Source organism: Cygnus olor, chromosome 3 (genome assembly GCF_009769625.2).
Source record: "Cygnus olor isolate bCygOlo1 chromosome 3, bCygOlo1.pri.v2, whole genome shotgun sequence".
Classification (NCBI taxonomy): Eukaryota; Metazoa; Chordata; class Aves; order Anseriformes; family Anatidae; genus Cygnus; species Cygnus olor.
Window position 1 is genome coordinate 56180102 of NC_049171.1, and position 16774 is coordinate 56196875.

General features: G+C 41.2%; 1 protein-coding gene across 5 annotated transcripts in view; it reads left to right on the forward strand.

The window, feature by feature from the left end:
• The first annotated feature begins 296 nt into the window (after window positions 1–296).
• The window catches only part of TPD52L1 (TPD52 like 1), a 55655-nt gene continuing 39177 nt past the window's right edge, over window positions 297–16774 (forward strand). For 4 of the 5 annotated variants that reach the window (XM_040552051.1, XM_040552052.1, XM_040552053.1 and 1 more), the window contains exon 1: window positions 297–397. In XM_040552051.1, the coding sequence (XP_040407985.1) occupies window positions 379–397 (19 nt within the window). In that variant the 5' untranslated portion in view covers window positions 297–378. Of the gene's footprint in view, window positions 398–1289; window positions 1364–16774 lie in introns of those variants that run through there. The other variant, XM_040552054.1, reaches the window with a different exon arrangement.

Here is a 16774-nt window from a genome sequence, read left to right on the forward strand (position 1 = left end):
TCCCTGGGGGTGTTCAAGGAAAGGTTGGACGTGGTGCTTGGGGACATGGTTTAGTGGGTGACATCGGTGGTAGGGGGATGGTTGGACCATATGATCTTGGAGGGCTTTTGCAACCTGAGTGATTCTATGACACGGAGGCCTTGGAGCCTTGCCCCCGGCCTCGGGGTGCCGGCGGGGTCCCAGGAGGCGCCTGGACCGTGCCCTCACAAGCCGTGCCGTGTCAGGCCGTGTCAGGCCGTGCCGTGCCGTGCCGTGCGGTGCCGGCAGGTGTCGCCGCCCGGCTCCGCGGCGCGGGGGCGGGGAGCGGCGGCCCGGCGCCGTCAGAGAGCCGCTGCTCGGCGCGGGGCGACGGCGGCTCCGGTGGGGCCGTGCGGGGCCATGGAGCCGCAGGCACGGGGTGAGTCCGGCCGGCGACGGGACAGCGGGGACAGCGGGCGGGGGGAGGCTGGACCCGCTGGCGGGGGAGCTCAGCCCGGAGCCGCGGTCCCCCCGGGGGAAGGCAGGCAGGCAGGCAGGCAGCAGCCGGGGCGGCTCTCGCCACTTGGCAGCGAGCATCTCCTTTGGGTACTGAGGCTCCCGGGGTCAGGGCAGCCGCTCGTCCCTTTCTGGGTGAAATTGATCAGAGGAGAAAGTTTTCGTGCGAGGTTTGGGTGAGGTGTGGGTCGGACGGAGGTGTGCAGCCTGCACAGATCTCGTTCCTCTCAAGGTCTTGCTTGTGTTTTCTGAAGAGCCTTTTGGCTCCATCACGCGTGTCCACAAGCCCACAGCACTAAGCAGGCGGTAGAACAAATATTTCCTTAAAAACGGAATGCTTAGAAACTGTGTTATCTCATCTGTCAAATAAGTAGGGGGAAGAAGGAAGGGGGGAGACATTTCCCTTTTGAAATTAAGTGTCAAAACATTCTTCCAGGATAGGTAAAAAAAAATTGCATTAAACAAAAATAAAGGAGGCAAATGGGTACTGCAAGTGCTGTTGTGCATAAAGGTTTTACATCGGGAAGGTGCGGTTCCTGATGCTTGGGAAGGAGTAGGGCTTTCTGGCTAAACCATGCTGTGTGTGCCGTGGCTACACGCAAAATTGTGTCTCTTTGTGGCTACATTGGCAAAATAAATAGACGTGTTGCTCAGTTTCTGGTGGTTTTAGAAGTCAGCATAAACATTATAGCGAAAGGCTGTTATCTAAACCAAACACATCTGTACAGACACAACAGCGGGAGATCCTGTTCTTTGAGCAGGAGCTTGGTATGGTAAAAGTTCTGATCGTTTCTTGGTTTGCAGAGTTGGTGGAAGATAATATCTGATTCCAATTAGCCAGATAGTGGTATATATTCATTTGAATTGCCTTTCCCTGACTAATAAGCATGTAAGTAAATATGTTAGAATCATAGAATCAGGGGGGTTGGAACTAGATGATCTTGGAGGTCCCTTCCAACCCAAGCCATTCTATGATTAAGGTTGGAAAAGACCTCCAAGATCATCTGGTCCAAGCAACCCCCTACCACCAATGTCACCCACTAAACCATGTCCCTAAGCACCACATCCAACCTTTCCTTAAACACCCCCAGGGACCACCTCCCTGGGAAACCCATTCCAATGTCCGACTGATCTTTCCGAGAAGAAATGTCTCCTCATTTCCAACCTGAAATGTTCTTAATTGTGTTAGTATTCTTAATGTTCTTAGTATGTGTTAAAAATTCAAGCCAATAAAATGTGTCTTCCTAATCTATGTTGTGGTCAGTAGCTCTGTTACTGCCACAGGAAGGTCTCTTTCTTTAATAACTTCATATGAATGAGTATCTGTTAGATACTGGGGGAATATAAAAGCATTTTGTATTGATTGGTTTATCTAATTAGGGATTCTTAACTACCAGTGCAGTGTTTTTGTTGTTGTTGTTTGTTTGTTTGGTAATCTTAAACTTAATTTTAGTTGACAGAAAGATGAATACAGGCCTCTTCGAGGCTATACAGTCAGTTCTTCTCAGTTCTTAAGTCACTTTTTTCTTCTATTTTTCAACTGTTCGTTTTATTCCTGCAGTTTCTCAGAACGGTCTTCCATTACTTTAAAAAAAATAATAATCTTTCTTTGATACACTAGCAGCACAAGCTAAGACTTTTGTGGTAAGTATTTGCAAGTCAGCAAGTTTCTGTTCCAAAATGTCCTTTTTTCCTTGTAGACTTAATTCAGTGCATGCTACTGCAGTTACGGAGCCTTTTGGCAAAAAGAGTTTAATATATATGTCTCTAATACGGTTGAATTCAGTGAAGTACATCTAAGCACCGTGCAAAAATCTGAATTTTTGAATTCCACTATACCTTTTGCAGAGCACAATTATGGGAGGTTACTAGCAAAACAGTAGCAATTTGCTTTGGAAAAAAAAGCAAAAATCAACCAACAAACAAACAAAACCACTGAATTCAAGTAGCTGCTTAAGCAGCTGGAGAAATATTTATACATTTTAATGACTTTATGAATTACTTCTAAAGAACCTTCAAATACCCACAGAGAAATGAATCCTGAATATTTTGTTCCAGTGCGCTCTGCTGGGGGATTGCATTGCAATTGAAAAGACAAAGTAAAATCTATACATTTGAAAGCACTGCTGAATTGCTCCTATTTAGCATTTTGAAGGCTTTCTTCAAAAGGACTTTTCTAAATAAATCTGTTTGTGCCATTTTATATCCTCCTGAAGGGAGGCCATGCCTGGGTAGATCAACTTCATGTTCAAGAAATATAAAACGTGGATTTCTTCATAACAGGAAAATATGTTTTGTCAGAATTTTTACATACTGGCATGAATCAGCCTTATAAATCTTACTCCAGCTGTGCGGGAAAGAAAGTATTATTCCATGTAACTGAGTCAAGGTACTGCATAGAGGTCACAGCAAGTATCAGGAGGTTGTGTGGTGCAAGGCACAGCACGTTCGCCTATGGTCCAAAGATTGTGAAAGTTAAATGCTCTGATATTTAGCCAAAAGCAATAGCAAGGTTTCATGGACTGAAACGGAATTACTGTTATACTTAAGTGTACTAAATATGTCTTGCAGCATTTGATGCCAACTAGATAAGACAGACTACCAGGTGGAGAATATTAGTAATTAACATTAAAATTATTTTCTAAAGAAATAACCATACCTTCCATGTAAACAAATTCACACATAATAAACATCATAAATTGTACTTTACGTAAGTTGTACCTTTAAGCCTCTGGCTGCTTGTCTTACATCACTTTTTCCTCTGAATGGTCCTTGGAGCTAGGTGATCCTGGGAACGTCAGCTATACATAGGTACGTGCTAAAAATTCAGTAACAATTTATTTGTTTTTCTTCTGGCTATCAGGCATTTTTAAAGAGAAAACTTTGGAAGTCAGAAGAGCAGTGCTCCTGTCTGAGAGAGAGGAAGATCAGAACTGTGTATTTGCGTCTCTTGATACTTGTTCTGCTTCAGGTCTAGATTAACTCACTGTCCTGTGTAGTCCTGCTTTCTAGTTTAAAATTGTAGATGTCCTCTAATTATGATAATACCATGGATGTTTTCGTCTGTCCTTTATCAGAGGATTCCATGTTACTCAATGCTGGAGCTTTGCTCTTAATACTTTTCTCTCCTTTTGCAATGCTTCTCCTTTTTTTTCTTGTATCCAGCTATAGTCTTACCTCCTGTCATACCCCTCTTGTGTCCTCTCTTGACTCAAACTCTGATGAAGCTCTGAGGTACATCTTTCTGCTCTTTACCCTTCTACCTACTCAACATCTTTGCAGCTGTTGCTGTTACATCTCTGGCAAAACCTGATCAAATGATAAAATCTAGTTTGAAGTACGTGACATGCACAGCTAAACTGGGAACTTGCAACAAGGAAGACGGGTACTAGCTCCAGTGAAAGACATTAGAAAACTGCAGCTGAAGTTCCTTTTCAGTTTTCTCTTAACTTGCAATTTATTCTACCATATATGTGCTCTTTCCCACCACTGAAAAGTATTTGCCTATGCTTGACAGGGCATCTCCCTGTCCTAGGAATTCTTCTTACAGCTGTTCCTGGCACATCCGCTGCCAGTAGTTACGCATTTTAGCCATAGTGGTGTGCCCATCTAGAGTAAAATACAATACCCGTAAAGTACTGGGGTGAGAGCTGTAATAAGTTTGTAAGTTAGACTCATCCTCGTTGAGTCCTGTGTCTCATAAGCCTGTAGCACAGCATTGCTTTCCAGCTGATGTGCTCCACCTATGGTCCTCAGGCCAGTCACATCTGGCACGTGAGGTTACAGAGCAGGACAGGCAGCATATGCCCTTTGTCTGGGGCTTACGATCAGAAGAAAGTCATTAGAGGCTGCAGTGTTAACACTATGGCCCTTTCCTGTCATACTGGCACGTGCTATCTCAGTCTGATGGTGTTAGCCTGGTATGGTGTACAAGACTCCTTGGAACAGGGCATTGGCAGCTTGGTCAGCATTCTTTTCCATTCTTGCTCCTAAATAGAATCACAGAATCATTAGGGTTGGAAAAGCCTTCCAAGATCATCTGGTCCAACCATTCGCCTACAACCAGTGTCACCCACTAAACCATGTCCCTAAGCACCAGGTCCAACCTTTCCTTGAACGCCCCAGGGATGGTGACGCACTTACTAATAAAAAGATAATGAATCTGGGTAGAGGATCTCACTGTGGGAGAGGTTGCTTGGCAGCAGCTCTGTGCTGTGACAGTCTCACCAAAGGGCAGGCTTACTGGGAAGGGCAGCAGCTTCCCTTAAGCTCGTGTTTGAGGTTGGTAGCTTTACCAAGGAGCATTGACTTTTGTTCTGTGTTAACCTTTCCTCTAGGTGCTGAGTCAAATCACTGGCTTGGGGCTGATTTACTGCAGTTGTTCTATGAGAAGAAAATCCCTCTACTCTGTTGAGTCCATCAGCATGTAGGTTTGTCAGTGTTGATACATGAGATGAGGCAAGGGGAACCTCAGTTTTCTTGCCCAGTAGCAGCTGCTAGTTCCTTCTGTTGTGAGCAGTGCATTTATATTCCCCACCTACCTTTACAAGGGTTGGGTGTGGCTGCCTCTGAGGCTTCAGCATCCACTCTGTTATCCAGGAGTTTGTGCCATCTCCTTGCTGCCCTCTGGAGCTCATCATTGCCCAGCTTCGGAAAGCAGGAGAGAGGACTTACCAAAAAGGTCAGGAGGATATTGGGATAATTGGACTGGCCAGCAATAACCTGTACGTACGACTGCGTGGTGGAAGTCTCAGCTGCTGTCTTAATACGATGGCATGACGATGAGGTCAAGTGAAAATGATAGGGCTGTAACTTATAGTGGGATTCTTAAATATTTAACAAGAGTGCCCAGAGCTTGAGATAATTGATCTTGTATCATTCATCCATTTTTACGCTAGATGGAGGGGAATGCATGGAATGAGTTATCAGTAATATCAGATTTTAAGCAAATAAATGTCCGAAATAAAATGCAGTGCTGCTGTCTTACCCTTTTGAACCTGTACTACTTGCAGCTTAATGACACTTGTCACAAGAAGAGATTCAGTTCGCTGAGGCTGAGAAAAGCTGAGTGGTTTCATGCTACACAAGAGAACTGAGAATAGAACAATGGTGGGATTTGGAAAAGAAAAAAAGACACCTCCTCTAAAATCCAGGGCCAGTCTTATGAGGCAGTGTAACCTTGTCACTTTTACAATGATGAAGATACAAAATGCAGAACATATGAAACCAAATATATCAGACACCAAAACAAGTTTTTAAATGCTTGCTCAATTTTTTTCTCCTATATCTTTATTTTCACTGGACTGCTGATACAAGTCTTACTATGAGGCAGCTCAAGTACAGTCTGAGTCTACTTTCTGTCAGTCTTCTCAAATGCATTTGTGGAAAGATTAGTTTGTTAATGGTATTCTGATGTGCCTTGCTGACTTGTCCAGTACAGTACAGGAAAGTGTGGAGCTTTTGAGGAGCTGTGCTTAGGGCGCGTGTTGCTTGAAGCTCAAAGATGTAGCACAAGCTTGTCAGAAGACTACGGAGTGGTTGAAGTATATTCTGTATGGACGTATTAAAGAGTGTAGTTGTGGTTCAGTAGTTTGTTCTAGGGTAATCCTGAAATTTGGTTTTATAAAAACTGTAGTCAGCCTTCATTTCAGAAAGTAATTTAAGGGTAAAATTAGATCTTACTAATCAGAAAGTACTTCTTGGAGTAATACATAAGTACTAGACCTGGGCAGGCTAGTTTTGTTTGGTATCATTCGTATCTTGTAGAAACACAGTTGCAATGACAAATTTTAGAAATGGGGTCTACTGGTGCTCTCTAAAATGGATATTTTGACTGCAGCATTCTCTAAACCCCTGACATACTAGAAAAAGTGAGAGGGAACTGAAAAATCTGGATTCTATTGCATTGCACTGACCTTCTCAAAAACCTTAGGCACAGTAGTTGGTTTGTGTGATTCACTTAGACAGAGGTAATGCTTCATGGACATCTTTGATATCCATGCATCAAAATCATATTGTAATGTCTGGGTAGGCCATCGTTACTTTTCTGCATCCAGGTATGGTTTAGTGTTGCAGGTGGATAACTGTAAAAGACATGATAACTTGGCAAGTGCCTGTATTGCACTTTAGCATTAAATCTACTTTTCTTTCTCATGTCATCTCATTCCCTTTCTCTTTTGATTTGTAAAATGAAGCTGAATATTAGCAGTGAGGATCTTTCTGCAAAGGATATGAAAATGCAAAATAAATGCAAAGAGCTGGACATGTGTGAAGTAATACTGCCCCAAGTACAGTCATTATAATGATTATAAAGGTCTTACACTGGGTCTCCCATTCTCCCTCTTCTGCTTGGCACATTTTACTTGCTTGTAGGACTTAAACCATCTGGATAATAGTAAATGCTTGTGAAATGCTGTTCTTGTTAATTACTTTTGTGTAGGTTTTCTTGTACTTCTTGATTTTTTTTTCACTTATTTCAGTAACAAGGTGTTGTTTTTTTGTATTAATGGCACAGTAAAATGAATGATCCACTATTGGATCCCCTGTAGTTTAAGCTCCCCTTTATGCTAAGAACATACAGTTCCCACTGTAAATAGTTGCATAAAATACTAGTTTTGGACTTCTCTCCACATTATCTGTCAGGGAGTTTTTTTACTCCTTGGTTGCTGAAAGGATGGTTGCTGAAAGACATCTAATTTCTGCAGCTGAAAGCTAGAGTTTTTACAACAACCAAATAAGAATAATACAACAGCAAAATTTATAAATACAGGTTTACAGAAATAAGGAAAAAGCATGGTTACATGTGTATGTCCTGTGACCAGATATAATAGCTTCTCTCATTTAGTCCAGCTAATGGACTAACAGATGGTTAGGAACTGCCTGGTCAGGGATCAGGTTCTTATGCAGTTTCTACATCTTTGTGTTTCTAGTCACAGAAGGAGGATCCGGGGAGTTGAGATAAGCAGGTAGTGGGTAGCTCAGAAGTAGCTCGAATACCTTGTGTCACATCCAGAAAAGGGAAGGTGACAATATGCCTTGAGCAGTTGGCTCCTTCTGAAGCAAGGAGGGCTCTCAGGACAAAATGCTTGCTTCTGCTTTTAGTGTTGTGATTTGTTTTTAATGTTTTTTTTAGGGTTTGTTTTTTTATAAAGTTGCTCTGCTGTCACCATTAATTTACCTTAGCACGCAGCCATCTTTGCTGTTCACCAAGAACCTACTTGTTAAAGTGTTCTAAAGCAATGACAGTACTTAAAATCTGTAATGGAAAGCAGTCGCTCCTCAGCTTTGTTCTAGAGGCAAAACTGGACTTTTAACATTTTTGTAAGTTAATAGAATTTAAAGTGATTTTAACAACAAGAGATTCCTCAAAATGCAAACTCAGGATTTGGCATTTAGTGTGACACAAGAACTAGAGGCTCTAGTGGTGTTTTTGGCAGAGAGATATAAAATTACACCAGAAACCTCAATATATATTTATTTATTTATGCAAGAATGAAGTTTTTATTGATATGGTGTTGGTTTACCCAGTGAAAAGTGTTTGTTCAAAATGTTTTTGTAGCAGACAGTGCAATTTTAATTTATTTTCATGTGCTTTCTTGCTGAGAGGACTACTTTTGTTTGCTGGTAAGTGAAATTATTATTTGCTTTCCCAGGCCCCAAGGGACCAAATCTTGCTCATACTATTTCTTCATCTTTTAAGAGCTATCCTTTCTGTTTTCTGTTTTCATTTGTATGACCCGACTTCTGCCTTGGTTTTGCTTTAACTTGTGAAACACTGTCCCTCTTTAGCCATCCAAATATATGTCGTCTCTCTCTTTAGTAACTGTGCCTCATTGTAAAGATACATTAATAGTTGCCAGTTACTAATTTATAAATTGCAAGTAAAGTACGAAAACGTGATAAAAACTACATATATGGATTTAAAAGGCTGTATGATTTATATTCTGTAAATGTTTGTAAATAGCGTCTGAAGAGGGCTGATGCTTTCCATGTTTGCTTCTTTAGGAAAAATTTAGGTGGGTCTGCATTCACCTGTTTGTTCAGGTGTTCTGTGTTCACCAGTTCTCTCCCTGGACAATTGCCTTGTCACCTAGGTGAAACTAAGGTGGTGGATGCTTGTGGTTACAAAAGGGTTGCTCGTAACCATCTTAAAGTTTTACAATACTTTTTCATAATTTCCTTGGAATAGTTGCTTTCAGTATGGTTTAGGTGATAGATTGACAGATATCATGGATAGATAGATATCATTAGATGATTTTGCTAATAACTTGTGCTGATGTTGCTTTAAGCATTTTAAGAGCTTATCTAATTCCTCTTTCTATGTTCAACACTTTAATTAAAATGTTATTAACTCCACTGAGTAGATCTCAGGTCAGTCACTCTAGGGAAAGCCAACAGATTTTTAGAGGATGACTATTTGAAGTGAATGTGTTCTTTCTTTACTGGGTTGGTACATGCTAAATTTTCATTAAAAAGTGATCAGAGAGAGTTGTATTTAAACACAAGCAGATTTTCCTTAGAGAAAAGTAAAATGTATGTACATTGCAGAGTTAGAGTGGCAATTATGCCAGGAACAGAAGATTATCTTCTGCTCAAAGTATTTTAATAGGCAGATGGCAGCTATTAACTTATTATTGTGGGAGGAAGGAATCAAAGTCATAATCAGGGAGAATGATGTTTGCCATGTAATTAAACTAACTGGTGCTGTACACTATTATGTGCCTCTGAGCATACTGAAGAACCAGTGAAACCATGTGGTCGTACAAGAGTAGGTCCTTCAGTCATGTTGTGGGTCAGATTGTGCAGAAACATTGATTAGAGGGGGGAAAAAAGATGACGGTGAAGAAGGAACAATTACTTGAATAGCCTGATTTAAAAAAAAAAAATGTCTGCTGAATGTTGTTACTCCTATAAACTGATCCACAGCTCAGTTTAGAAGATTTAAGTAAAGTCTTTGAAGAATTAAATAACATACGTTGTCAGGAAACTGGAAGACATATACTATGGGTGGAGAAAAATATTTCTGTCCCCTGTGGTTTTAAATTGCTTCAAAAAATAGAGAAGCATAGATAATGAGCAATGTATGCAAAGTCTACATTAAGCAAAAGCAAAGGAGGAGTGTGTGTAATAGTCTGTACCATTCCAGAGAGGTTCAAAGATGATCTAGATCCAGAATTGAAAGGCTAGTTAGTTGTGTCTGTGTCAACACAGAAATATGGCAGGAGTGGTATTTTTGTTGTAGTGAAGTGCCACAAATGAGAATTGGATTGGAGAAAGGTGAGCAAGCAAGAATGAAATGTTAACGTTTAAGATGAATAGAAATAAAGGCATGAATTGAAGTTATTAGCAGAGACACAGGCATTGGAATACCGTTTTATTTCAGAAAATGACATCGTGTTATGCCCATCCTACAACAACATCCTTAGAAGAATCTTCTTATATGAGGCAGCAGAAGAGTGCAGAAAAGACCCAGACTCTCCGTTGGTCTCTTCTCAGACCTTCTTAAGGTACAGAAGGTGCAATAGGGATGATAGCAGACAGGGTAATATGTGTGGCTTGGGGCAGAGGTTTGGGTGATGCTCTTAAAACTGTGATCTAATGCAATTGTGAGGGGGTAGATACTCAGGTGGTGCTCCCAACCCCCTTCCTTCTCTTGTCAACGTGCTTGCCATTAGCTGTACCGAGAGCAGCTGTCCCTCCTTGGTTTGGGGATTATCTTCCCTGTTAATCTTCAAGGAGGAAGAACAAGCTTTGTCTGTGATGGTGGCCACTGTGGCTGATACCTGAGTGTGAATCAGGGACCTCAAAGATGGAGGCTGTACGGGGTGGCTGGAAGTGCCTGCCAGTCTCTGTATCCTGGCCTGGTAAGTAGTCACTTGTCCTGGAACACCATCATTTGTGTAATCCAGTCCGCCTACAGAGGCATATCTCCTGTCCTCAAACCCTACCCAAGAGAAAAGGCCAAGCAACCTGTTTCTATGGGAACTTCACAGACACCCGGGGCCCTAAGCCCCAGATGCCTCCACCCACAGGCTCACAAAGCCAACACGTTTCTTTGTAATTGCATGCTACAAAACACTGAGTGGGCAAAGGCACAAAGTGCTGATGCCAAAAACTGTGAGGACCTTAGCATGGAGCTGAACATTAAGAGCAGAATAATAAATACACTGTTTCACAATTCAAGGTGCTGGCTAAAAGACTACAGGAAAAACAAATGAAACTTTGGTTTGAACAGGCCCAGCTTGATGGTGCTATTCTAGTTGAGGAGTATTTTGTCGGGGCTGTGTCCAAAGAAGTCATGCCACTAACTCCTGATGTTTGATTGGGAAACTCCAGGTTTATCAGGTCAACCATCAGTAGGAATGACTGCCTGGATGTAAGGCTGTGCATTTGCAAGCAGTGAGGTGGCACAGGTTAAAGCTACTTTTCAGTAGATTTGGAGTAATTGTTTTAACAAATAATGTTATCTTAAAGGGCCTATGCAAGGGAATGCATGATAAAATGGTTAGTTTTAAAATAATACTGACAAAATAATCTTTATTTTTGTTGGTTTTAAAGGGTCATTTGTATGTAATCATTTGTATTGCAGATGGAGGCTTCCAAGAGTAGGTCAAGTTCCTCCAGGCAAGCCTGGTGGAAGTCTACCCTATCAGATAATCACCCCTTTGGAAGGCAAAAGTGAACTGGCATCAAGTAGCTCATCGTAGTCCCAGGGAAGTTAAGGGCTACTCCAACCAAAGCTGGTGTGATGCTTAAAAACAGGTTTGTGGGAGGAAGGACACAAGAGCTGCCTGGTATGCGGCCTGTGTCGATTCGCTACTGCTTCAGAATAGCCATGAGCTCTTATGTAGTTTAACATCAGCATTTAAGAAAAACTTTGGTGGCAGGATATGTGCCTTTATCCCAACGTTGTGGGTGAATTACTGTCAGTAATTTATAACTGTGATACTGCCTACTAGGCTGAGTCACAGGTCATGGACCTTATGTGCCAAGCAGTATGCAAAAAGGCAGTCCTGGTCCTTAAAAACTGTAATCTTTACTCTCCCAACATGAGGGACTGAGCAGATATCAGGAGGGATAATTTGTCCCTTTTCTTTCAGCACTCCTAATTCTGTGTTTTAGTGTATGTCAAAGTGCTGAGATTTAATCTGTATTAAAGCAATGGGAATTATGAATTTGAGCCTGAAGAGAATAAGTCTCTGTCATGTACCCAGTTATAATTGTTTGCTGTGTATTTTCCATAGGAAGTTTACAAGATCAGAAGTGGCATATCTGCCTTATATGTTGAGATAGCTAATTTTGTTTAAAAAAAAAAAAAAAAGCTGCTGGCTGCAAGATTCTTCTCATTTCTAATTAGACTTCTAAAGATCTTGTTACTTATGCTTTCTGTGATCTAAAGGATACAAATTACAGCTACTTGAGGAATTTCTTTTTTAATTAAAAAATAACACTTTATCGCTTCTTGTAACACAGATACTTTGTTGGAAATTAATTGAGGAGACTCATGTGTTTAATTATACTGCAGTTAGATTGCTATCTAGTGATACTCTTTGGCACCTGGGTTTAGAAAAGTACAGCAAACTGATCCTTTCTTGGGAGAGGAAGGTTATTAAATCATGCCATTAAGCTTCTGTGATTTTTGATTCAGTGAAGCAGATGTGTGAGCTTAATTATACAGTTGGTGGCATCACAGTCACTTCTACCAGCTGAGGATGGGACCCAAGATGCCTGTCTATTCTGAGATTGGAAAAATGTACCTTTGTGTATTTTTAGTGTGAAAGGGTGGGTTTAAAATTTTAACTGACAACTTCCACCTCTGACTGTCAGCATTTCCATGTCATAGCTCTTATCTTCCCCTATGTTTCTTATTCTCGAGTCTGATTATATATGCTTTATTCCTTCACTTGTGTTATGCAGTCTGTTAGAGTTTCTAGAGTACCTAATTTGTAGAGAACAAGTCTCCTTTGTGATTCAGTGTCATCCACTTTCTCATTCCCTATTATTCCATCGTGACTTCATCTTCTTTCTTCTTTCTTTTTTTTTTTTTTTTCTCTGTTCTGCCTAAAGAAAGGGAAGAGATGATAGCCCTTCCACTTGTGGCATCTTTTTCTCTCCCTTGACCTCATGGAAGGTTGTGCAGAATGATCAATAGAAAGCACAGTAAGTGGTACAATACTGTCATTACTTTCAGTATTGACATAATAGAAGCATCTGCTGTCTTTAAACTGTTGCATTTCACAACAATTGCTTTGTATTTCCATAGCTACAGCTTAGAAAGCAATGTCCCCGTTGTCTTCCCCGGGTAGGCAGGATTATTATTTTATACAAAGCAAGCTACACATTTTTGGATAAAATGCTTAATAACATGACAACCAAGCATTTCTGGATGTTTCAGTTAATTATTTTGTTTGGAAGATCAGTTCCTAGGTTGAAGCTTGGTACCTACTTTTAGTAAGTGATATATGTATTTTTACCACTATTGCTGTTCTCTCTTACCTATTGCACTTTTTGATTATCATCTCAAAAAACACCCTTTACCAATGTGTGTGGCTTCTCAGTGTAGTGGTCAAGCTGTGGAGATGGTTCTCTGCCAATTATTTTTTGCACAGGTTGTCTTCCTCCGCCAGCTAACTGTGTTAGTGGGGAAAAATAACACAGTGAGATCCTCAAAGTATAATTACTTTCCTGTTTAGAAAAAAAAAATGAAAATAGAGAATTAGCACACTACAACTGGCTGCTTATCCAGGGACTTCAAATAAAAGTGTTCCTTTGTTTGGAAACCTGACAGTCTGTCTCATAGTTAAGGATAGATGCCTGGTTTGAGGGAGTTAAGAGATGGGATGGAAAGCCTAAGGTCTGTAGTGAGCTGCTCCAGAGTGACTGAGAACATTTCTTCTGAGATGGTCAGCTGTATCCAGGAGGTCTTGAACACCCAAAAGCTGTGCTCCCTCCTTCTCCTTGACACTATGCTGGGCCCAAAGCCCAGTGGAGAGAGGAAGAGATCTGCCCATCTATATCTCCTCTTACAGGGAGCATACTTGAAGAAGGGAGATTGAGCCCCCTCGCTCACAGGAAGGGGGCTTTATGCCTTTGGTCAATGTGACCAGTGTGGCTTGAATTCTTCCCTCTCTGAACCAAGATAAACCCAGCCTCTAGTTTTATTTCCCAATTGTAGCTTCAAAACCAATCTTCCTTCTACTTTGAGTTCTGAGTCCTCTAGGAGAAAGACAGTCTGTGTGGTAATTGTGGAGTTCAAGCAGTTTTAGACTTTTCCACAGATTGAACCAAACACAGAAGAGATCCTCCTTCATGTTCTTTCTTTTCTAGTTGGATTAAATGAAAGCATATCTTCCCATTTAGATCTTCCTGTAGTAATGGGAGCATAGAAAGGGTCCTGGAAATCTTTGCGACTTTTAATATATTTTTTTTCTAATCAGTTTAGTTTTTTTATTGTAAGTGCTTCTAGGCCCCCTTTCCCACCCCCACTCCCCTCCCCTTAATCTCTATATCTGGCATTAGTTCTACATTATAAAGAAGATCAGACACTAATGCAATGTCTGGACAGTGCCTTTGTTCTACTTACCATTTCATCCCTTTGAAGTTTTAATTGCAATTTAAATTTATAAACAATTTTTTTCTAATATTAAATAAGATGGAGTTGTGCATACCTTGCTTTGCTGTTAGCTGCAATGTAATGACATGGCAAAAGAAGCTGTAATGTTGTTTTGCTTAGTCTAAGAGTTACATAAATAGAAGATGTTTTCTTCCTTTGATATGAATACTAGATAACGAGGTAGGTATGCTATTTTTAACAGGTCATGAAACAAAAGATTAGAGCAGTAAAAGGACTTCAATACTAGACTGTTTTGTTAGAGTAAAGGATCATGTTCTATTTATTTCTCTGAAATAAATGTTGGGGAATGTACACAAGCAAAAAATTGTTGTTCTTGCCTTTAACTTTGTTGTCACCGTGGTTAATTCAGCAGACATCACTGCCAATAATGTGTTGTTGCATTTTTGTTTTTGTTTTAACAAGGTCAATGTACAAGAATTAGCCTAATAGTTATACTGTAATAGTGCCTGTAATGGTGGCTCCCAGAGTGGTGGTGGCTCCAAGAAGCTCCCTTGATCGAGCTTCTTTGTTGAGCCTGATAGTAAACAGAAGTACAGAGAAGGCAGCAGGTCTTGTTAGCTGACCATGGAGTATGAGAGATGGTAGGTTCATAGAATAGGTTCCAAGATTGCTTCTGCTCCTTTGATGTCTTGTGTGATTTTTTTTTTTTAATTTTATTTTTTTCCCCATGAAAGAGAATTGCTGGGCACCAGACACAGCAACTAAGATTGAATTCAGGAGAAATATGAATGATTTGATCTGGACAAGATAGAGGAGCAAGTAGATGCTAGTAAGTGGTGCTGTGTGGACTCACCATACCTCTATCTTGATGTGCAACCTGTTAGTGGCCTGCTTGAATGAGACTTGGAGAGCCTTTACATTAGATGAATTCATAAAGGTCAATGCCTAAATTATTGTCCTGCTGGGAAAGGACACGAGATACAGGATGCCATGGATTCTAGTGTTGTCTGGTAATCTGTTAGGTAAAGCTCCAAATTCATCCTGGGAAGCTTGTAACACCTGTGCAAAGTAAAAGCCATTCAGTCTCCCAACAACCTCTGCCATTCTATGCAGGTGGAAAGTTCATTCCCAGGTCCAAATCTGGATATTGGTATGATTTTGAAATTATACCAGCTGTGCATCTGAACAAATTTAATAACCTTAACAATCCCAGTTTTTCCTTTTATAAACCACAGCTAGAAACAGGGCATCGTATTTGGTGTTTCTTGAAAAAGTGGGGAAGGAGGGCTGGGAATGCAGCATGAATGCAATTCCTCCAAGAGGAAGCACATATATCCTAGCTGGGAAAAGGAAGAACATTGGGAACCTCAGACCAATCCAGACCAGTCTTTTCTTTTTTTTTTTTTTTTTTTTTTTTGATTCTGCTGTGAAATATCCCTCAAAATTAGGTTTTAATCTCAGCTACTTTCAGCTCACTCCCCGAAGTGACCAATACTCCATGGCTCATAACTATGAGCTGTGCGTCCTTATGAGAGCAGTACTTGTGGGTGGGTTTATATGACACCCTTAGAGTGTACCGGAGGGTGATAGGCTGCTTCTTGGAAAGCTGCCCATGGAGGATGGCTCGGTCATCATCAGACACTCACAGTATTTCCCTCTGTGTGGAGGCTCTAGTTGCAAATATGAGAGATGGCAGAATCTGTAGAGAGAAAGCAATAATTGGGAGAAATTTTCTGCTATCCTTTGCAGAGCAGTACAATGCAGAGATGCCCACAAACTCTGAGCAACTGGTATGTACCTTGATCCAAAGCAGAAGTTCAAGACTCAAGAGCAGTATATTATGTTGTCATAATATATACGCCTGAGCTGATAAGCATCACTAACTACAAGAAGGGAAGTCTACTGAAGCAGCTGTAGCCTGAATTTAAGCTGGCTAATAGAGCCATATGTTGAGCTCCATTTCAAAAATAAATATGTCCTAATTGTAACAACTCTGCTTATTGTAGCTATGTAATTGATGGCATTGCTAACGCAGACCTTGACTTCCATTCAGCAGGATTAATCCATCAGCATAATGCATCGCTATGGACTGATCTGGGGAGAATCAGATCTTATGGTCATAGAATTACATGAGTTTCAGGCCAGTGAAGTCAGTTTGTCCTGGTTTTTGCTGGGACAGTTAGTTTTCTTCCTAGTAGCTGTATGGTGCTGTGTTTTGGAATTGGGAAGAGCACAATGCTGATACCAGAGGGATGTTTCAGTCGCTGCAGAGCAGTGCTCGCACAGAGCCGAGGCCTCTCCTGCTCCTGGTGCTGCCCGGCCAGCGAGGAGGCTGGGGGTGCCCCAGGAGCTGGGAGGGGACATGGCCAGGACAGCTGGCCCAGGCTGCCCAAAGGGATGTCCCACACCAGGTGGTGCTGCGTGGAACAGTAAAACTGGGGGGTTGGCTGGTGGTGGGGGGTAGGGGGCTGCTTGTGCTCTGGGTGGGCATTGGTCCATGGCTGGTGAGCAACTGCATTGTGCATCACTTGCCTTGTATATTCTTTATTATTGCTATTACTTTTTTTTTTTCCTGTCCTATTAAACAGTCTTTATCTCAACCCACAAGCTTTTACTTTTTTTCCTGATTCTCTCCACCATCCCACTGGGTGAGGGGGAGTGAGTGAATGGCTGTGTGGTGCTTAGCTGCCTGCCAGCTTAAACCACAACACAGTTAACTTTAACAAT